The sequence below is a fragment of the Schistocerca piceifrons genome, chromosome X (assembly GCF_021461385.2).
Source record: "Schistocerca piceifrons isolate TAMUIC-IGC-003096 chromosome X, iqSchPice1.1, whole genome shotgun sequence".
Classification (NCBI taxonomy): domain Eukaryota; kingdom Metazoa; phylum Arthropoda; class Insecta; order Orthoptera; family Acrididae; genus Schistocerca; species Schistocerca piceifrons.
The window spans coordinates 825287953-825311888 of NC_060149.1; the positions used below are offsets into that span (position 1 = coordinate 825287953).

At 38.2% G+C, this 23936-nt stretch overlaps 1 protein-coding gene across 3 annotated transcripts in view; it reads right to left on the reverse strand.

Moving 5' to 3' along the window:
- LOC124721352 (protein sickie) overlaps positions 1–23936 on the reverse strand; it is a 242547-nt gene that overhangs the window by 44247 nt on the left and 174364 nt on the right. For all 3 annotated transcript variants that reach the window (XM_047246278.1, XM_047246277.1, XM_047246276.1), the window contains 2 exons: positions 3682–3844; positions 1574–1727 (listed from right to left, as the gene is read on the reverse strand). In XM_047246278.1, coding sequence (XP_047102234.1) covers positions 1574–1727; positions 3682–3844 — 317 coding nt within the window. The remainder of the gene's footprint in view (positions 1–1573; positions 1728–3681; positions 3845–23936) is intronic.

Below are 23936 nucleotides of genomic sequence, written 5' to 3' on the forward strand. Positions count from 1 at the left end.
AAATCCAAACACTAACATGCTGATCTTGTGGAGTTACACGATAAAGGCCAGGAAAAAAAGAAGGCGACTGGAGTGTTGTTATTGTAGAATACTGCAACACTGAATAGAGTGGAGTGGAAATGAGAAAACCCTAGCACTATTGTCAGACACAACTGTAAGTAGAAAAAAGACTGTGTTCTCACAGATGTGATCAATATGTTTGGTTCCTCAAGGAAATAACAATTGCAACTTCACCAAGTTCCAGTCAGACACATCTCTGTGAAACAGCAACAAATGAGTTCTGTGGCTGATAGCAGTTTTCTGTGGACCACTGATGTATAATGTACATTGCCCCTCACTTTATAGACACACACACTAGCAATGAACAAGATACTGTGAAATGAAGCTGTCTCTTTATTTGCATTAACCAAGCTTTCTCCGAAAACACACATGAATGATGGAATCGAACTGCCACCATTCCACTGCCATAATGATGCTGCAGTGTGAAACAAGACTAAGCAGTATAAAGCTGGGGACACTATGATATGAAAGAATAGAATGATGAATACCGGAAAGATAAAACAATACACACAGCATGGCATGATGTGAAAATGCTTTGTTTACTGTAAAGGTTTGATGCCATATCAACATTGTAGTCAACACAGTTGCAACAAAAATGTTCTGATTTCTTATTGTTTTTTGGGAAAAAAAAATTTTTTGACATTCCTATAAATTAAACATGGCTGAGTTCACCCACCATTAATGTATAATCCGAATCATGGAGTATTTTTGGCTTAAATGTTGAGTGGAGAAGTGTTTAGCAAACTAAGCAGTTGCAGTTGGGAAACGCACTTTAACAGATACATGTTCACAGGAAAAGGAACAGTTACCTAGATTTCTGATGACACATTAGTTTTTGCTGAAGAATTTGCCTGCAAAAGCGATGGAATCAGATATCTTCAGAACGCCACTGAATATCTGGCACATTTATACAAATTTATACAAACATGAAAGAATTGTACGAGAGATTATTTTTTTAAAAGTAGTGTACATTCAGATTAAGATGGTATACATGCTGCAGGAGTGCTAGAATAATGATAGGCACAGAAGATAGGAAATGAGACTTGCAAGTTTGTCAAGAGATGACAGCGGATAAACTACAGTTACTCTTTCTACAAAATGGATTAAAAGTGCTGTAACACCAGAAGTAAGTACAGAGTGGGATGATAAATAATGAAATGAATTTCAGTGTGTTTCAGAGCTTCGACAGTGAGTATATTCTTCATAATAACTATTCTATGTGGATTCTTTTCTCACAGGTAGCACACTTACATTTATCTGTTAAGATAATATTATCGTGAGCCTGACAAACTGAGAGACTTACTCTCAGACTAGAACACTGGAACTGCAGGCAGTGCTTCCTTTCATCTGTAATTGTTCTTTTCACACGTCTGAAGTAGACTTGGAAAGGGAAAATTATTTCACACAGTATATAGCTTACACTTATTAAAACCTACACACACTACCTTTTTTACAAGAAAAACCTTTAACCTTGTAGCCTCAATAACAATAATAATTAAATAGAAAATCTTACCAACTGGTATTGGTATTGTGGTTATTTCAGTCATACTAAATCTTCTTTCGATGTTATCTGTTATGGGCAATGAGCTCTGCGAGGACGTCAATGATTTGCTTGTTACTATCCTTTGGAGTCTCTCATTGTCTTGTTTCAGATTTAGCATTTCATTCTGAAATAAGAGACCCTTATAAAGTAGATGATAACATGATAAGTTTTATTTTCATAACCTGATATTTAACAACATATTATGGTTGTGGCACACATGAAAGATCCTGTCATCATTAGATGTATGTAATTTTTTACTATAAGTTGACATTACTTAGTTCATTTGAGCTTATCATCAAACTGTGAGTATTTGGGGGGAGGGGGGTAATCTATGGAAGTACCTATACAGGCACCATGGCAAGCTGTGGGTGGAAATATGTCATCTTTTTAATTTTATACACTTTGTTTAAAAAAGTTAAATTTTTCTTAATTTTTTCCAAAATTATTTATGAATACAATTGTTTTTTTTTAATTACAAAAATATTTATGATGCCAGTTTAGCACAGGTGCAGATTTTTACTACTTTTTGTGCTATCAAAGAGAACAGGATTCTTTGTGCAATGAAAGTAAACAGATTATCAACCACAGAGAAATTAACACAATAATAATTATGCCTTTTACGTAATCTGAACTCTCATTATACAGGGTGAGGCATAATATCGAGTGATTTTAAAAAGTGCGCGACTCAAACTGCGTTGGAGAGAGATGGAGAGGATAGCACCTGTTACGTTTGGCGCGAAATAGCATTTAGTCATAATGGAGCGCTGACCCCACAGAATTGTGCATACGCTGTCAAAGCATTTTATCAAAATGGTAGTTTGTACCAGCTAGCACGTCACGCATTCTGCAACCACTCCAACATTAATCAGAATTGACCAGTGCCATCTACCTGCGCAATTAAAAACTTTGAGGAGACGGTGTCAACAACAAGGAAGAAAACTGGGAGACCAGAAACTGCGCACACACCTGAAAACATCAGATGTGTAAGAGTTGCCTCTGAGAGAATCCCTCATCGCTCAGCTCACTGGCACAGAATTACACTTGGGATTTCAAACAGAATGGTAAGAAGAATTTTACACAAAGATTTGCACTTTCACCCCTACAAAATCCAAATGATTCAGGCCCTTAAGGAAACAGATTATGTGAGCCAAAGACAGTTCTGCTTAGAATTTTTGGACGATTGATCAAGACGAGGACATTGTAAACCATTTGTGGATGAGTGATGAAGCTCACTTCCATCTCTCCGGTCATGTGAACAAGCAGGACTTTCAATTTTGGAGTGACGTCAATCCTATAGAACTGCATCAACAACCATTGCACTCAGAAAAAGTTACTGTGTGGTGCGCCATGTCTTCATTAGGGATCATAAGGCCGTACTTTATTGAAGATGGCCTTGGCAGTGCTGTAACAGTGACTTCGGAGAGATATGCAGATATGTTGCAAAACTCTTTTACTCCACAACTTGCACACTATGAAGTGAACGATGAGACTTTTTTCAGCAGGGTGGAGCAACCTCCCACATTGCCCGAGTATGCATGAATATTGTCAATCGTTTGTTTCCAAACCATGTGATCTCCTGAAATGTGGATATTTCAAGGCACTCTCATTCACTGGACCTCACAACATCTGACTTTTTCTCGTGGGGTTATCTGAAAAGCAAAGTTTACCAAGATAACCCTTCTCAAACAATTGAAGCCCTGAAAGAGCAGATCCAACAGGAAGTTGTTCAAATCCCGCTGGCAATGCTGTGAAATGTGATGAGTCACTTCAAGATCCAGCTGGAAGAATGTGTGCGTCTAAACAGACGTCATCTTGCCAGAGTTATCTTAAAAAAAATAACTGATGTTTTACTCTTGCAGAGAATGCTTTTTCATGTATTTTAAGAGTATGAAATAATTTTTTTTAACAAAGTGTTTTGCTTAACAGCCTTTTAAAAATTGCTCTTTATTATGCCTCACCCTTCATTTTGAAGGGTATTATATAGCCTTTCAGAGAAGATTAATTTGTCTTTCATATAAATAAAAACACCACCAAAGCTTTTGTTTTGACAAGAAATACACTACATTAGAAAGCCATACCCTCATCTTAATAACAGTGTCCTTCAATGATTCCAGTTGATGTGCAGAGCTGAGAGCTTCAAGGCGTATGTCAGTCAGCACAAGATCTTTCTCACGCAGTTGTTTCTTAAGTTCTTCTACAACGTCACTGTTAGACCCATCCTGAGAGTCTTGTCCATATATCCTGAAAAAGACAATAGTATGTGTCATTACTAGAGTCAATCAATCATACAACTCAAGATGAATTTTTTGTGGCACGTGAGAAAGATACATGCAGTACAAGCACAGCTTATGGAGCAATACATAAACCATCAACCAGTATTTTGGTATTCTTTAGGAATGATGCGATTTTTCTGGCTTGTAAATTGTCTGTTCAGTAAAGGTGCTGCGAAAAATAAATAAAAAATGTATTGGTGGAATCCAGATAACCAACAGAACATGTACACTCAATTTTCTTTTTAAATTTTTCTCTTTTTGTGCATCCATTACATAATAACAAATACACAGATTTTGAGATAACTGCTATTGGTGTCTTCTGTGGAGCTAAACAGATTTCATTAGCATGTGACTTGTCAATATGAAGATCAGTCATACTCTTCTGAAGTCGATATAGAAGAGCCCAAGGGTTGGTTTACTTTTAAACAAAACAGACACCAGTGTATCCACTTTACACAGGCATGTGACTGATATCATCAGCGCTGGTGGTGCATTAGAATATGTTAGTGTCTTCTGAACATTAATAGTTTATTTCCAAACTGTGAAAACGTGTTAATTAAAATGATTTAAAACTCTCATCCACAAATGTAGATCTTGATGTTACAGGTATGTATATAATAACTTAACTCAATGACATGGCTTACAAATAACAATTTTAAAAGATTTTGCTTTATGGTTATCATACTGGTGATTAAAGATTGTCCTTTCTACAAGTTAGAGACTGAGAAATGGAAAGTCAACATATTTGCTTTGTGCCTTGACAAATAATGTTAAAAATTTTCAATAAAATTTTAAATTTCACTTCCTGGAAATAATACCTTTGAAAAAATGTCAAGCAAATATTCTAAAGTATGGGAAAGATTTCAGCACAAAAGCTGGTGGTCAAAGAAGCCTGGAACTGGTTGAGTACTCCAAACTATAGTGCTGGCCCTACAATTAATGGCATGCTCTTGTGTGTCATAGTGCTAATAATGATTTGGGTGATATTATCTTTATGGTTTACCACAGTGCCACAAACAAAAGTTTTCTCACTGAAAATCACCTTGGTCTAGCTAAGAAAACAACACAAGATCATCCTAACTAGAAAACATATTTAAAATGCATGCACCAAGATTCCACTCAAAACAGAAAACAAAGATCCACTTTGGAATATTCCAAGGAACAGTGACAAAGGATGAGTTCTGCACAATTGTTTTTTTAATTGTGTAAGATAACCTCACTACAGCATGCTGAAAGGCAATGAAGTAGTTCAACGAGACACAAAACAAACCGACTGACCAATGGATAGTATTATGATGAGATCACATGTTTGTATATTTAGTGGAGTGTACACTGCATTGAAATTTTGGGCACATTAAAACTATGTTACACTGAGACTTAAGCCCGAACTGTGGCCTTTTGTATGGAATGCGTTATCATTTGCATCATCCAAGCACATCTAATGGACTGACATAAATTCTTTTTATTTGAAAATGATAATTAACAGGCTTTTGCCCACTTTGACCTGTTTGATATGGGAAAGATTGTTGATACATACAGCCTAGGAAACAGGCTAATTCCACAGTTATTCAATGTAAAAACCAGGAAATCTATCAGGCTCAAGTGCTTAGTTAGCTGTGAATAGTCTAAACTATTCTTCAATATCAAGAGTGTTTATTTCAATAACAATGATACAGGAATGTATGTGGGGATCAAACAATGGTACTGCAGTCAGAGTCTAATGCATGAATATAATTTAAAATGTTGAATTTAATACTTTGACATTGTATTTGTTATCTTCAATTTCAACTTCAGACTGATTTGCAAGAGACTGAGTATCAGCTTTTGGTCCCTTAATTGACTGTACACAATATGAGAACTTCCTATGATTTTCTTACAGATCGTTTGCTAGGATCTGACTTAAGAAATAATCATTTTACCATTAGCCATTCTGAGGGATGGGTGAGTTGCATGAAGTTTTCTCTGTCAGTTTCCATACATTCTCTTTTGTAATGAGAATGTAACAATCCAAGTTTCCACAATGTTCTCCAAAAGGTCTCAATAAGGTCTTTGCTGTCTCCTGTTATCTTATTTTATCTAGAGCACAGTTTATGACGTGCTGAAACTTACACCAGACTGCTTCGTGGGACTGAAACTAGATGCTCTCAATACATAGGATACTTATTGTACTAGCGGGTACCAGTTCTACCAAAGACACATATACTTCCCTAAGGTCCTTAATAGGATTTTTACCTCTGGTGAGCATTGTTGCTATATCAGCATCAGTGTCATTAATTGGTCGAAAATACTATTTAGCAAATGTGTTCAGCATTACTGTAATGTATGTGTAGTTCTCCTAGTCAATAGTGTGAAAAATAAAGCCATCCCCTAATATTGCACTATCATACTTAGACTATTTATGAGTTACCTTACACCCAATGGCTCTGAATCTCATTACTATTGGAACCTCACTAGAATAATATTTCAGATTGTTAATATAAGTACTCCACTTTGAGATGTTTAATCTATTTCTTCATTAATGCTTCACATGCTTAAACTCACACTACTTCCTAAATCGTGTTTCAATCAACTCTCAGTACTTTATTTGAGAAAGGCAAGTTCTAGGACTTTGCTGCGAATATTGGAGAGGCAAGTCTTTTTGGCTTGTCTCATTATCAACAGGAGACAATGTTTCAAACCTATTCTCTGGAAGTAATGGGGTTTGCCTTTCACCCATATACTACATTCAAAAGTTCCTGCAGAAGAGTTCTTGAGTCGCCAATCATCAGCTGAGAACTGGTGCTAAATAAAGAACAGGCATTCACTTCCACTCAGAACCACATAATAAAATAAGTAAACGAAAACACTAAGTATGATGGCCAACTACTACTACTGCTACTGAGAAAGCTGCCACACTACTAGTTCCTATCTATAATTTCTAAATTTCACAGTTTAATTTATCACAAATTTTCACTGTACCCTTTATTTGCTAAAGAAGAAATACATCTCACCTCAGCAAAACCACTGGGTCTATGGTCAAATCTACTTTCTGCTATGGTTTTTCTCCAGGGGGTGTTAGCATAGCAACATAATGGCAGGATATCTGTGGAATTTGATATGTATGGATAGCAAGTAGTCCACTAGAAAAAAAGAATGCCAGTTTGCTTCGGGAGAAATACTGAAGGTTAGAAGATAAATGTTTTATTGGAAAACTCATCCCTAAACTGTTTTAAGGTAACTGAAGTGCCTGTTGTTTTAAGAAGGTCATTCATTTTAAAGCTGAATTACTGTTTCAGTAATGGTCCAGAGAGTATTCTTCACTTTATCTTCTGGATGAAAGAACAAGGAGATTCTATTGGAATAAATCTCTTCTTGGTGTGAAAATTTTCCATAAGAATTGAGATTTTGAAATTAAATGAATAATTTCATGTGACTGCCTCTTGTAATGGTCGGATGCATGAAAAATGTAGGCACACAGCGGCACTGTGATGTCACCGTTGCTGTGAGTACAAATAAGGAAAATTGTTAAGAGACAGATGATGATGAAGCAAAATTTCATGATATAGCAATGAGCAGACAGTGTTCAACAAAAATAATTATTAGCATAAATATTCTTTAACCACTTAAACACAACACACCATGCAAAGTAAGTTGTTTATGATACAATCATATCAGCAGACATTGTCATAGATGTGATGGTGATGTCTGAAAGTATTGTTCAAGAAAATTGTTTTGAAGCCTTCCAGAGGAGAAACAGAGGTCATCAAACTCCACATGACATGAGCAACAAAGAGAAAAGGATTACGTGCTTATTCCTACAATGGGGTATAGGAAATAAAGCCAAGTGATGGACAAGTCTGAGCGGCATACCGGGAATGTTTTCAATTGTTTACTGTAGGTAAAGTGAAGATGTTAGTTATGACTTGATGATGAGGGATTACTTCATTCACCTGACTGTCAATTCTTAAAACATGTACATAAAATGCTCAAAATGTCTGCTTGAATCAGAAACCTCTTTCTCAGTACTCTTTAAATACAGTCACCCATGTTACACAGTTAAAAATAAGCCTTCATTCTCAGTGTAATCCAGTATATAACATGATGTGTCTAATTGTAATCAGGCTACTGTGGCTTGTGTATACTGTTCAGTCTGTCAACAGGACTTAAAGGGTCATTTCAAGCTTAGACTACATATTGTCAGTTTACATGCTACTGTGTGACACTATTGTGAAATACAAAACATTGAATATCTGGCTTATACTGATTGTCTGCAGTTAACAACAACACTATCTACAAATTATCACTTGTATCATGCACTTCCATTCTGGAAGCAATTGAGAGGATTGTGTCAATCAATACATTACACATTTTCCTCCATACAATCAATCAGGCCTCTAGGCATCCATTACCAACAACAGTAGAAACCTTCTGTACCATTTTGTGCAGAGATAGTAGGCAAGGGAACATCTGGAATGGAACCTGGATCAATGGTACTGGGATGCCTCCTAAGAGAGGCACAAGATTTGTCTGAAATGTGATGATCATCAAAGTACAGAGTGGAGGCAACCACATATCAATGCTCGACTCAGGCACACAGTCATATAGTATCATCAGTAAGACGGTCAGTCATGTTTAGGGCTGGTTTGGTGTATGGAAGTTAGATGCCTCCCATTACCGTCATGGCTAATTTGAGGGTTTTACAATATCAGAACAGGATTCTCTCAGCCCTGCTGTCAACGTTCCAGTGATGGGTTCTACTTTCAAGGTGATAATGCACAGCAATACTATGCCCACCTCATGATCATCATCTCCAGGAAGCAGGAACTGTCAAATGTCCTGCAGTATCAAGCTGACAGGAACCAGACTGAACATTCTGGAGACCAACTGAAACTTGCAATGTAGCATCTGAGGAATTCTCCTCACACTCTGGGTGACCTCAACAGGGCTTGCACTGCAATGTTTGTATCACCTTGTGACTGGCACACCAAGGAGTATTGAAACAAGTTACAGAAACAGAAAGGAGCAATAAAGTAGTGGATTTTACTCAGGAGCAGATTTTGATTTCACTGATGTTATTTGGATTTTGGTTATTTTTCCCCCACAGCCAAGTTTTTTTAAGTTTCATAATGATTATTATTTCATTCACTGGACCTCTCCAACCTAAACCCACATACATTCACCAATATGCAGCTTGTGTAAAACTTCATTTGAATAGTTTACTAGGACTGAGCAACCTAACTGCTTTTCACGAGGGATTACCTCACCACCAAAGATCAGTATATGGTGCACATTATCCCATTTACACAGCATTGGACCAGAAGCCTCAATCTGAAGAGTTATAAGGGATGTGCACTGGGAATCTTATCAATTTGTCAATCAGACCGACAACTGTGAACTTACAGAAAAATATGTGCAATGCAACTTACCACTACCCCATACACAGCATGCAGTAAAGAAAACAGGGAGGAGGTTACTCCCCAAAGAGTTGTGGTCTCTATGATGTCCAGATTTGTCTTTGAAGGCATTTTGCCAAAAGTATGAATGAACCAGAAATTCACAAAGAGAAGGAATATCAACGTTTAACACCTTATTGACACAGATCATTATAGATGGAGCACAAGCTCAGAGCGAGGTAGAATGGGGAAGAAAATCAACTGTGCCCTTTTGATAGAACCATACTGGCATTTGTTTTAATTGATTTAAAGAAATCACAGCAAAGTAGAACAAATGAAGAGTAGGGTTCAACATCCTTTGGATAACAAGGTGAGTTGAGACAAGGAACAAGCTCAGCAAGACTTAGGATTCTGCCTTAAAATTATTAAAATAGTGGAAGGAAGCTCACGTTAGCACAAAACTAATAAAATCAGCTAGTTACAATCTGACTGGGTACCTCTTCCCACCAGTGGACTTGGCTATTGTAAAAACACCTTGCACAGTCCGAAGCACCTGGGAATGGATTGTGTACAGAGCATCATCAGCAGGACTGCAGAAAGCCAAAGGAATGGGGTGCTGAGCACATATAGCGTTACACCATGGAAATATTGTGCCATATTCAAAGAGGATATTAAAGTCAATGTTAACTTGTTGCTTTGCTGATTCATCCTGTAAACAGACAGATGGCTGCTCCTTTGGCAGGGACCGAGCTGGCACACGGTGGCTAGTTACAGAGAGCTCCAACATTAGGCGCATTATGGATCCCTTAGGGAAATTGAGTCCAGGGCTAGAAAGAAGTCCAATGTGCACTCAGTATGTATGCTGGTGGGCCTCAACCGAGATACAGAGGAGGCCCTGCCTACAGCTATCAAGGGTTCAGGGTTCAGCCATCTGCAAGTTGTGGCTCATGTCAGCACAAGTGATGGCTATCATTTGGGTTCTGAGGCCATCCTCGTTCATGTAGACAGCTGGAAGAAGTGGTGAAGGGTGCTGGCATCCCTTGTGATGTGTAAGTAGAGCTCACAATTTGAAGCATTATTCCCATGGGGCTGATTGGGGCCCTCTGGTTTGGAGCCGAGTGGAGGGTCCCAACCAAAGGCTCTGTCAATATTCTGACAGTCTTGGTTGCAGACTTCTGGACCTGAGTTAAGTGGTGGAGAATTGTATCACACCCCTTCATAGATCAGGGGTGCACTACACAAAGTATGCAGCTACTCGGGTAGCAGAGTACTTGTGCAGTGCACATGGTTTTTTTTTTTAGGTTAGACAGTAGTTTGAGGTCCTCCAATGAATACTCACCAGTCGATAAGCAGAGAGTAAAAACACTTCGACTGTCAAAATTTTTAACAGTAAACTGTCGAAGTATTCATAATAAAGTTCCTGAATTTACTACCCTCCAGAAAAGCTGTCACACACAAATTATTTTCGGAACTAAGAGTGGGCTGAAACCCAAACAGCAAGCTCAAAAACATTTAGCAAGGCATGGAACATATATTGGAAAAACAGATTAGACACTGCAGTAGGGGGACTATTCACTGCAGTTGATAAAAATATTGCCTATCAAGGTTGAAACTGAGTCTGATCATAAATTTATCTGAATGTGAGAAGCAGGCCTAGGTGAACTACAGTTAATTATCAGATGTTTCTACTGGCCACCTGATTCTGCCATAACAGTTGCAGCATCATTCAAAGAAAGTATATGCTCAGTATAGCGGAAATACCATCATGCAATATTAGTTGGAGGCGACCTTAATCTACCAAGTATAGACTGCGATGTCTATGGATTTACTGCATGTGGTATGGACAGACAGTATTGTGAAGTACTTTTGAACATATTTTCGAAGTACTATATTGAACAGCCCACATGCAATGGAAATATTTTAGACCTTGTAACTACAAATTGGCCGGACCTTATAGACAGTGTCAGTATAGAGACAGGGATTAGTGATCATTATATCATAGCAACAATGGTTACTTAAGATAATAAATCCATCAAGAAAGCTAGCAAGCTAGCACAGTATTTATGTTAGAAAGAGCAGACAAGCAATTGTCAGCACCTTACTTAGACAATGAAAAGACATCATTTATTTCTGATATGACAGATGTAGATGAATTATTGGCAAAGTTTAAACTGATTGTAAATTTCTCTATGGATAAGTATATGCCAAGTAAATGGCTTAAGGACAGAAAAAGCTGATGAAGCAGACATTTCTGCACTCTCAGTTAAAAAAAGAACATGCAAATGTTAGTAGAAATTCGTGTATCTGTAAGAAGATCGATGCGAGAAGCAGACGGTTACTTCCACCATCCCACCTTAGTGAAAGCTCTTGGGCATCCCTGAAAGGAATAAGATGTTCTTTTGCAAAGCACTACTGAGAAAATTCAGAGAACTGACATTTGAGGCTGACTGCACAATGATTCTACTGCTGCCAACATACATTTCACATAAGGACCACGAAGATAAGAGTAGAGAAAATTAGGGCTCGTAAGGTGGCATATAGAAAATTGTTTTTCTCTTGCACTATCTGTAAGTGGGACAGGAAGGGAAATGGCTAGCAGTGGTAAAAATTACCCTCCACCATGTGCCATGCATAGTATGTATGTAGAGATAGATTGCTTTCAATCTCATTTCCAGTTTCTTTTTTAAATTAAGATTGTTCCACTTATTTATTACTAATGCACCACAATTACCACCCCCTAGCCTAATTTCTAAACTGGACATTCATTTTTGAGTATCTTTATTTTAAAAGTAAAGAACATCATATTTTAAAACTTCAGCATCATCTGCAATTTATGATTATGCTATACAGCATATTCCTAAACCTATCTTAGTCTAGAAATTGCCACAACAGTAAGACCATTAATCTTCTAATTATAGGTAATCTAACTGCCTTGTTTCTAGAGGGTTGCAACAGTCACCTATACATTTATTTTATAACTTAATAAATTGCAATACTCATCTTTATATCCAAGTTACTCACATGGTATGGTTATATATAAACATTCTACAGTTCTAAGGCCTCTTTCACACAGAGCAACTGACAAGTGCAATTCAGGGATGCTTCCTCTGTCAAAGCATCACTTTAATTGGGAACCGTCAGGTGTGCAGCCCCACTATGCTTTTGTAGTACTCAGTGGTGGACTGCCACCACCGGAGGCACAGAATCACCACTGAGCTACTGCTGGCCTAACACCGCTCCCATTAGCAGCCTTCACACGCCACTACTCGGTGGCACTGATGACCAGCCAAACTGCGGGTTGCCACATAGGAACAGTCGGCATGTGACATCAGTGTAGCAGTACCAGTAGCGGTAGCAGTATCAGTAGTGCAAGTACACCTGTTCTTAGCAGCAGTGGGCTGTGATGTGCCATGTGAATGCTTGGGCACTGCAGCGAAATGCTTCTTGGAGGTGTCATTTGAAAGGGCCCAAAGAAACTTTAATTCAGCTGATGTAATTTTCCTTGTATCACTTTTTAAAAGCACCTGTGTCTTGCTTCCAAGCAAAGGCAGCTCTGCTGCTTATCAAGGTACAACCTTTGATGACCTACCTATTTGACAATCTCTTCTTCATCTTTGCTTCCTTCCTCTTCATAATATGTGGGTTCAACTAAAAACAGATTCGGGCTGCCTATGCCTCCCATCTGCCCCCCCTCCTCCCCCCTTTCCCAGACCAATTCCGCTCCTTGAAAAGGGAATGCACTGTTCTGAAAAACAGGAGTACTGTTTTCTGTCTAAGTATTTCTATGGGGAGAAGTCCAAACTACACCATCTCCAGGCAAGTACTATCCAACCTTTCTGTCTATTTGTGATTTTTGGAATTTTCTAAACTGAATTTTCTATGCAATGGTGGATCGTTTGTTAACTGTATATTCCACTTATCATTTGTAAATTTCTTTTTTGATTATTTATAACAAGTCAATGTGTATGTTAGGCTACATGCTGGGCTCTTATAATTACTAAATAGCACAGTTGCTTGAACTTAATAAAACTGAACATGTTAAGACTCAGACAGTAGTCATGTTACTAATGAAAGATACTTAAATACAACAACAAAATCAAACTTTTTTAAATTATGTACTACACATCTGCCACAATTTTCAGTAGATGCAGCAGCAACAATCAATGGTTGACTGCACTCACTTTGTAAAACTATCCAACATGACATGCTAGCTGGTACTGCAATATGGCTGAAATCAAGAGGAAACTACAGTCGTAATGTTCTCTGAAGACATGCAGCTCTGCTGTATTTTTAAATGATGATGATGACATCATTTTGGGTAAAATATTCCAAAGCAGGGTGTATACACAGATAAGGAAAAAAAATTCCTGGATTTCCTGCTTAAAAATACACTTTCTCCCAGGTGAAAATACACTTTTTCCGTGTTAACTGAGAGTATACTTTTCCTCAGAACTGTAAAACTTATCAATCCTTTGAACTCCTATGGTTTTATACACCAGCGTAGAATTTCCCAGCACTTTGGAAAATTAAACTCAGGGAAAAAAACATGTTTTGGAAAGATCTTTGATGTTACGCAACATGTACACTGCATATTTTCGTATTACGAAAGTATAAATTCGAATTCCACCAAACACCGCATGTTACTTTCTGAAGCACTGAAATCGAGATAGCGATGCAATTTTGTAAGCCAGTCATAGCTTACGTCATGTGATCTCGCCAGCCGATGACAGCGGATATTCGGAGCATAGGACACGTGATGTAGTCAGCCAATAGCAACATCACTGTTAAGCAGCGCGGACACACAAATAGGAAAAGTTAATGGTTTAAATTAACATACATCGTGTTTCTACAAGAAAAGAAAAGCTTTCATATGTAATATTAGTCTTTAAGATTAATCAACTGCACGAGAAGTTAAGCTTTCACATATAATGCTGGTCTTTTTTGCGTGTGTTTCACTTTAAGATACATCACACAAATGTGCGAGTAAAATTTTTTAACGATGACATAAATGTCTGATCTTCTGGGCTCAAAATTCTTCTAAACAGTCATCCTCAAAGAGCTGATTTTTAAATGAGAGTCAAATGCTCTGTGATTTAAGAAATTCATCGTACATTCTCGCACATGGATCACCTTATGTAAAAAGAAATTTACTCTGAAAGTAATGCTTTTCAAACAAGCATTCGCAATATTTTCCCGTGACCTGTTAGAAATAGGTTAATTTCAGCAGCTGCCAGAGAGCACCAGATAACAGGCGTCACCTTGCTTGCGCAGTTACGATGACGCAGGAAGCCTGTATGTTCATACGAGTAAAACATTAAAAGATCTTACATTATGTCATAAAAGAAACAAGACATCAGAGGATACTCCAAGAGCATCGGAATTTCATGAACCATACTAAAATGCATAATTTGGCTTAAAGTGCACATTCATATGTCCAGATTTGGATGCATATCTTCTTGGAGTACCAGTACCGTATTCTCTCTTGTTTGGTTCTTTATTATGGCATAATTCCATACATGCTAGAAGATGAAAACGCACACTTGAAATGCAGTGAGCAGTTGAAACTAGCGAATAGTGTGGAATTAAACACTTCGTATCAAATAAATTGACTGCCTCAGCGGAAAAGATTAATAAAAGCCACATTTATTTAGCAAACCGACAACAATAACTTCGTTGTTCTCCAAGGCAATCAATGCTTGACTGTCAGAAAGGTGGAAATAAAATAAAATCTGAAACTAATAACATATTTTAGTCTTCTGTAATTATGTGAATGTATTTTAACTCACTTGATAGCTCCCGGTCACAGAAATCCATTTTGTTTTGATCTACGATATTTCCGAACTGTGGAAATACTACACCCCCACCAAAGCATTTGAGGTAGGACACAAAAAATTTGAAAAATTGACTTTTCAAAAATATGTTCATTTAGTACCGCACATCATTCTGAATATGTCTGATACATAAAATATACATGTCCAAGGAAATGTAAGGTATGTTATTTAATCTTAAAGTGTGCCAAACATCACTGGATTTTCTCTGTGGAATTCAAATGTGTAATTTTTTAATGGATGCCATCAAGCTACACTCAGGACACTGGAAATTAAAAAGTCCTGTTGTGCCTCTCCTACTCCCAGTCAGCTGGTTTGACATTCTGCCCTTCTACCCTCGCTACTAATATTGGATGGGAGTATTTGCGACCAGAGAACAGGAACTCTTCAGAATACTTGCACTGTTTATCGCCTATAGTTAATAACTTGCTGTTTTGTCTGACAATTAAATATAGGCTACATAAAACCAGTAAAGACAAGAGACAAGCAAGACAGTATATATTTCTTCAATCCTTAAGTCCAGCATTTTTCCTCGCTAATCTTGCTACAGCTTTACATGGCGTGCTTTCCTTTCTGGGAAAGAATCTATTGCCTCATCAAACTTCATCAAATGTTCTGCTACCCAAAATTGGTGTAGTTTCTTGATCTGATTATGTGTATTTTGTCACTGTCTGCTAGATAAAATGAAACAGGCCTGCCTAATATTGCAGCAATTGTAACACACATCAAATAAAAGAGAGTGTTTTGGCACAAATGGTCATTTTTATGACATGACAATATAATTCAAGAAGTGCCAATACCAAATGCCTATTAGGCCTACTACAAGCATAAAACCTTATGTTAGAAAGTAGTTTCGCATTTCATTCATACGCTCCAGCTTCTCAAGCAGTAGATCGAAAAGCAGTAGTATAAAATTTTTATATAAATTTGGAATCGTCATATTCTTCCATAATTTGTATGATGTACCTGTTTCTTCTCCTTCCTCTTTCAAACAAACAATATTTTCATCATTGATTCTGTAACTATTCCTGCCAGTGTCAAAACTTATTCTCCGGTTAACTTCACTAACCCTGATACAATCACCGGTGTAGTTACCCTGCGTCTATTCTCCAGTTAGGCATTATTAAGTTTTCGTATAATGCGTTTTCTGCATTACTCCCAGAATACAACTTAAGTGGCTCCTAGCTGGGGACTGTACAACTGGTCCTTACTAGTGTAGCAATCTGACCAAAAATTTTGTGTCAAAATTTCATATTCTTGGATACACCGAGAAGATAATACTTAATATTTCGTACCTGTTATTCCTGTTAGTCATTTATTTCCACTGTGGTAGTATGAACTTAGGGATTTTGCTAGTAATTATAACAATGCTGATCATTCGCAAGCCCTCTTGATCACATAACAGCGACTGGAATTCACCCGTTCAGCTTTATTCTGCTCAGCTCGTATAGCCCCGTCCCCTTTTGTCTGCAGGAAAGTTTATTTCTAGTTGTGAAAGGTGGTCCCCTGGCAGAGACACCATGTACACTATGCACGCATTCAAAAATCAACATATGATTCATTCGAGATTCAACTTAGAATGTGTTCAAAAATGTTTAGAAACCAACAGGGACAAGTTTCAAAATCATATGAATAATCGATAGACCAATGTGCGCAGGATGCTGTGCGCTATGTGAAACAAGGTTTTTATCCTCAAGAATATGAATTTGGCCCCCCCTCCCGTGAAATTGCCGCCAAAGACAGATACCCCAGTTTGCCACCCACTGCCTAGATCCGAGCCTGTTGAGCAAGCGTGAATCTGGCAGCTTGGGTGTGCCAGTAAAATTTTTTCTGGTAGCATCTGGCTGCTTACTGCTACTGCTTACACATCTAACAGCCACATATCTGTAGCCAGAAGTCGGAGAAGGTGCCACTCATATGCGACTAAACTGTGCATGCGCATGACCTCGTTCGCAACTGCTCAAACGAATCTAATGTAAACAGTTGCGACGTCTTGCTCATTGGCGGCAATTTGTTGTTATGAAGCATTGCATAGTCTTCCTAATGCCTTTGACACATTTTGCTGTTGGCAGATGCTTGTATGAGCACTGTGTTTTGTTGTTGTATATGGCACATTTCCTTGGCAACTCAAGTTTCATTTTATTTATTTTTTTCTTTTTCCTCTCTCATTCATGTTTTATTGCTGCAGTATTATTCTGCAGTAGCGAGATACAGTAATATCCTTTGTTAGAGTATTGGTTCTTACCAGTCAAAATTAGAAAAATTTAACTGAAAACTGAAACAATGAAAAATTCCCAGAATTCAAAAAAATTCCCAGGTTACCTGCAAAGGTAAAACAGTCTTCCTTTCAGATCTCCAGGTGAGGACAACTTCTGCAGAATAAATTTATGTGATGTAAAAGGGATAGGTTGAATTAAATATATTGCGAATTAATTGAGTGTGGAGGCAGAAAAAACAGGATTTGTGGTCTGGTGAGCACAGGCTTATGAACACAAAATCAAATACAGGTTGATGCAGGAATACGTCTGATAATGGAAAACCAAATAGGAAGGTGGGTGAACTACTATGAACAGCATAGAGAATAAATTGACATATGTATGACCACAGGAAATGTCATGACCACACATCAAGGAAGGACAAATATAACTAGCTCAGCAGATGATGACGAGACTGAAAAAAATACTTGATGATTTGAAATTAAGCATGCAGTACGTCAAGGCAGACAAAGATTTGATTATGATGTGGCATTGAAATTGTATTGGGAGAAAAAGGGAAGCAGGAGGAGAAAATAAGATTAGAGAAAAGGAATGAAAGGGGAAAGAACCAGGTAAAATTTTGCACAGAGCACAATTTAGTCATGGTTAACATTTGGTTTAAGACTAACAAAAGATAAGTTTGTATACATGAACAAGACATGATGAAATCAAAAGATTTCAGAGAGATTATTATAATGACAAGACTGAGATTTAAAACCAGGTTTTAAACTGCAAAAAACTTCCAGCAGCAAATGTGGACTCCAATTACAATGTAGTAGTTATGAAATGCAAACTAAAGCTGAATAAATTTCAAACTGTAGGGAATTAAAGAGATGGGACCTGGATAAGTTGAAACCATCAGAAATTGTTGAGACAGTCAAAGATAGCATAAGCCAACGCTACGTGAAGCGGGGAAAGAAATATGACAGAAGATGAATAGGCAGTTCTGGATGTTAAAATAGTGAAAGCAGCATAGGAACAATTAGGCAAAAAGACAACACAAGTGTTATTATACGTAATTTATGAAAGGAGAAAATATAAGACTGCACCACAACAAGCAGACAAATGGCAATAAAAATCAACAACATATCACCTACATCTTCATAACCCGAGTTGTTCCTCCTTATTCAATAGGTCAGAGAATAAGGCTCCTCCACCAATGACAGTCCTTAAATTTCTCTGCCTAGTCAATGCTATCTATGATCCATGTCAGATTTCACTATATCCTTGTACGAGTCTTCACTGTCCTCTTGTTCCTTTACCTCCAAGTTTCAAATCATATATTATCTCAGTTGCTGAGAGATTATTTTGTTTTTGTAGTCTTACAACTTCAACTTTTTTCAAATTTCCTCATTCTGGATTCCGTCCTTCATGTCTTTCATAGCATGCTATGAACAAACCTCATCTCAGCTACCTGAATTCTGCTGATGTCTTTGCTTCTCATGGCCCGTGTTCCACAATCATATATCAAACTGGGGACGTAATAGGTTTCATAGATGACATGCATTTTAGCGGTTTTTTCTTGTTCCATATTAGGTCTTTAAGTACCTGATAGAAGTTACTACCTGCTTGAATTCTGCAAATGTTTTCTTTGTTTATATAACCAGTACTGGAGACAATACTGCAAAGATATTTGAAATAATGGATCATCTGAGGCTGTCCCCTCCACTTCAACATGTCCCAATGGTTGCCTGTATCTTTTCATGACCATCACCTCATTTTTCTCCTGATTGAAGATGAGGCAAAATACTTGTGCACCTTCTGCCCAGGTGTTTATGTGCTCTTGTAGGTCTTCCATATAGTGGCCCTACCATACATAATCAGTAAACAATGTGGTTTTCATTTTGTCACCTCTGACAGTTCGGTGTACTTTTTCTCTGGATCTTGTTCATTACAATAATCAATAGAAGAGCAGATAGAACCCCACTTTGCTTTAACCAAGAGTTGATGCCAAAGATTTCAGACATACGTATGGGTGTTTTGGCTGTAAGTATCTTCATAAAAATAAAACAATTAAGGGGATGTTTGTACCATTCAGGTGTTTAAAAAGTTCAAGCCCACAGGTTGTTTTTTCCCATCCGTTACTTACCAAATGTATAAATACAGCCGTGCCTTTGGACACGTGTGAAATACCATCAGGGTCTAAGATGCATGGTTGTGCTCACAAAGTCTTTTTGATATACTACGCAATCTATCATTGAAGATTTCAGTCAAGTGCACCCCAAATTATAAATTCTATTCGAAGGCATTATTTTTACAGTTTATCTATCAACAGATGATGTAATTTGCAACAACTCTAAAGCTACTGGCCACATAAAAACTGCCAATCTCTTGCCAATGATATAAATACCTTCAGTGACTCCCTGCACTTAAATCAACATCATCTGTAAACCAACCAGTGTGAAAAGTGGTTGCTGCTACACAAAAATTATACAGGATGGAACAAGACAGCAACATCTCTCCTCCAACAGTTTACAACTTGTACCCTGAACATACAGAGTGGCATTGCTCTTCTTCTAATATGGAATCACCAGAACATAAAACAAAGAGTGCAGAAGCTCCCTATAGCCCCAGGCATAAAATATTGATCAACAAGCTCCAACACAAGATAATCAAAGTTCCAACGTTGGAATCGACTCAACAGATGTCTGTCAGACTACAAATGTCAGTGATTCACCATCTGTCTCTGTTTCCCTGTCAGCATCTAGCGATCATTCTCAATTTGAAACTAGCTTGTACGAAGTAGCTCCTACTCCTATTCCATGGATCAAATAATAGTCCTCTCCATCCTGTAACACTGAAATCTCAAGATGACTGTGATGATGATAATTCTAAATGTGCTTCAGTAATTTTGGTTATATCTATGGAGGACATGCCACACTGTGCTTAACAACCTGATGAAGACCCTTTTCATCAGTGGAATAATTCAAATGGTTCATAAAGGCAGCCAGGAAATGTAAAAAGGTATTACCTATTGCCAAAAAATATACAAAGATTTGAGACAAATAATTGTCAGAGTCCTTGTCAATACAAAAAACATAAACATATGCAACAAATTACACAGATTGTCACTAGCATTAGAAATGGAAACAGGATGTAAAATTGCATCAAAATTGCTTCTATCATAAAATACCAACAGAACATAAATGATTGATCAGCTATCCCCCAAAACTCTAATACAGTTTCTTCAGGTGGAAGAATCAGCAATGATAATGGCATGAGGAGGCAGAAGGCAATGGAAACCACTGGCAAAGGATTCCAGACCAGTCCCCCATTTGGATCTCCGAAAAGGGACTACTAAGGGGGAGGTGACCATGAGGAAAAGACTGAATAACCAACAAAAGGATGACATTCTATGAGTCACCATGTGCAATGTCAAAAGTTTGAAGATTGTAGGATAGCTAGAAAATCTGAAAAGGGGAATGCTTAGGCTCAAACAAGGTATTGTTGCGATCAGTGACGTGGAAAGAAGACAAGGATTTCTGGTCAGATGAGTATAGGGTACTCACAACAGCAGCAGACAATGGTATAATGGGAGTAGGATTTGTTATGAATAGGAAGGTAGGGCAGAGAGTGAGTTATGGAGAACAGTTCAATGACAGGGTTATTCTCATCAGAATCGACAGCAAATCAACACTGACAATGATAGTTCAGGTATACATGCTGAAGATGAAGAGATCGGGAAAGTGCACGAGAATATTAAAGAGGTAATCCACTATGGAATGAGAGATGAAAATTTAATAGTCATGGTGGATTGAAATGCAGTTGTGAGGGAAAGAGTAGAAGGAAGAGTTACAGGAGAATACGCACTTGGTACTAGGAATGAGATAGGAGAAAGGCTAATGGGAGTTCTGCATACATTTCAGCTAGTAAAAGTGAATACTCAAATCAGAAGAGAGGAGGTATTAAGAGACTAGTCAGAAATAATTACCGTGCAAAGAAGTGGGATATGGAAATACTAAGGAATGAAGAGAGAGACTAAGTTCTCTGAGGCCTTTTGGCATCATATTGTATGAATAGTTACAGTTAATAGCAAGGCGTGCGGTTTGAAAATGGGCATGTCAGCCCAAAACCAGTAACCACTATATCTTAATCAATGCAACTCAGATGGACAAAATAAAAAGTTATCGAATTTCCTCACAAGGCAACCTCCCCATCGCACCCCCCTCAAATTTAGTTATAAGTTGGCACAGTGGATAGGCCTTGAAAAACTGAACACAGATCAATCGAGAAAACAGGAAGAAGTTGTGTGGAACTATGAAAAAAATAAGCAAAACATACAACCGAAGTAGTCCATGCGCAAGATAAGCAACGTCAAGGGGAATGTGAGCGCAGGAGCGCCGTGTTCGCATGGTTAGCGCGAGCAGCTGCGGAACGAGAGGTCCTTGGTTCAAGTCTTCCCTTGAGTGAAAAGTTTCCTTTCTTTATTTTCGCAAAGTTATGATCTGTCCGTTCGTTCATTGACGTCTTTGTTCACTGTAATAAGTTTAGTGTTTGTGTTTTGCAACCGCACCGCAAAACTGTGCGATTAGTAGATGAAAGGACGTGCCTCTCCAATGGGAACCGAAAACATTTGATCGCAATGTCATAGGTCAACCGATTCCTCCACAGGAAAACACGTCTGATATATCCTATACAACACTGGTGACGGCATGTGCGTCACATGACAGGAATATGTTGTCGACCCACCTAACTTGTACACTTGGCGAATGGGTAAAAAGATTCTTCTACCTTGCCCGATTTAGGTTTTCTTGTGGATGTGATAATCACTCCCAAAAAAGTGATGAAAACATAAGAGTTTGTCTCACAAACTGCAACAAATGAATGCAACTGCCAGCCAGGGAGCCTCTTTAGCAGGAATACTCTCTCTTCTGTGCACTGTAGTCGACTGATGTCGTGTGTTTCGATGTTTGCTTAGATGTAGCGTCCCCATACTACAGTGCAGTTACCTCGCATCGGACGGACGGACGGGCAGATAATAACTGTCTGAAAATAAAATATTAAAATTTTCATTTGACGGAAAACTTGAACCAAGGACCTCTTACTCCGCAGCTTCTCACTCTAACCACAGGACTACGGCGCTCCTCTGCCCATACCGTCCTTGATGTTGCTTATGTTGCACATGGACTACTCCGTTTGTACATTTTGCTTATTTTTTTCATAGTTCTACACAACTTCTTCCTGTTTTCTCGATTGGTCTGTGTTCAGTTTTTCAAGGCATATCCACTGTGCCAACTTATAACTAAATCTGAGGGGGGTGCGATGGGGAGGTTCCCTTGTCAGTACTGAACAGTTGCGGACTTACCATACTGTGGCAGCATGCCTTAAATAAGCAAGAAGGGATATATAACGTTCCATCAGGATTTCTAAAATCACCATGGGAAGTGACAACAAAACAATTAGTCACATTAGTGTGTATAATGTAGGAGTCTGGTGATATACCATCTGACTTCGGAAAAACATCACCCACATGATTCCAAAGTTTGCAAGAGCCGACAAGTGCAAGAATTGTTGCACAATCAGCTTAACAGCTCATGCATCCATGTTGCTGATAAGAATAATACGCTGAATAATGGAGAAGAAAATTAAGGATATGTTAGATGACAATAAGTTTGGCTTTAGGAAAGGTAAGGGCACTGGAGAGGCAATTCTGACATTGCAGTTTATAATGTAAGCGAGACTAAAGAAAAATCAAGACACATTCACAGGATTTCTCAACCTGGGAAAAGCATTCAACAATATCAAATGGTGAAAGACATTCGAAATTCTGATAAAAATCAAGGTAAGCTATAGGGGAAGTGTTGTGACTCGCCGATCTTTCAAAGTGCCGCCGCGCAGTTACGCGCATCCTCTACATGCGGCGCTGTCTGCCAGCCATGCAGCAGCAGCGCCACCTAAGCGGCCAGCCAGCCAGCCAGCGGCTGCTAGACTTGGACTCAGTTATGATTTGACTGTTAAAGTGTACACACATCTTACTCTGTTTACTTGATCTGTGACTTTCATGTATTGCGTCTTCCTTGAAATATATTTGTTCAACTTGAAGTTATAACAGAAAGATGGGTAATATACAATATGTACAAGAACCAAGAAAGAACAATAAGAGTGGAAGACTAAGAAGGAAATGCTGGGATTAAAAATGGTGTAAAAAGACAAGGATGCAGTCGTTCACCAGTACTGCTCAATCTATGCATCAAAGAAGCAATGACGAAAATAAAAGAAAGGTTCAAGAGTGGAATTAAAATTCAAGGTGACAGATTAAAGTAATGAGAAGCAGCTGAATGAGATCAGCAAGACACTAAACACAGGATTGGTGATCATGAAGTAGATGAAGTTAAGGAGTTCTGCTGCCTAGGCAGCAAAATAATCCATGGCGGACTGAGCAAGGAGGACATACTGGCAAAAAGTGCATTCCTGGCGAAGAGAAGTATGCTGGTACCAAACATAGGCCTCAACTTGTGGAAGAAGTTTCTGAGAATGTATGTTTGGATCACAGCATTGCATGGTAGTGAAACAAGGATTATTAAAAAACCGGAAAAGAAGAGAATCAAAGCATTCGAGCTACAGACAAATCAGGCATAGAGCACAGATTTCATTGCTCATTGTTT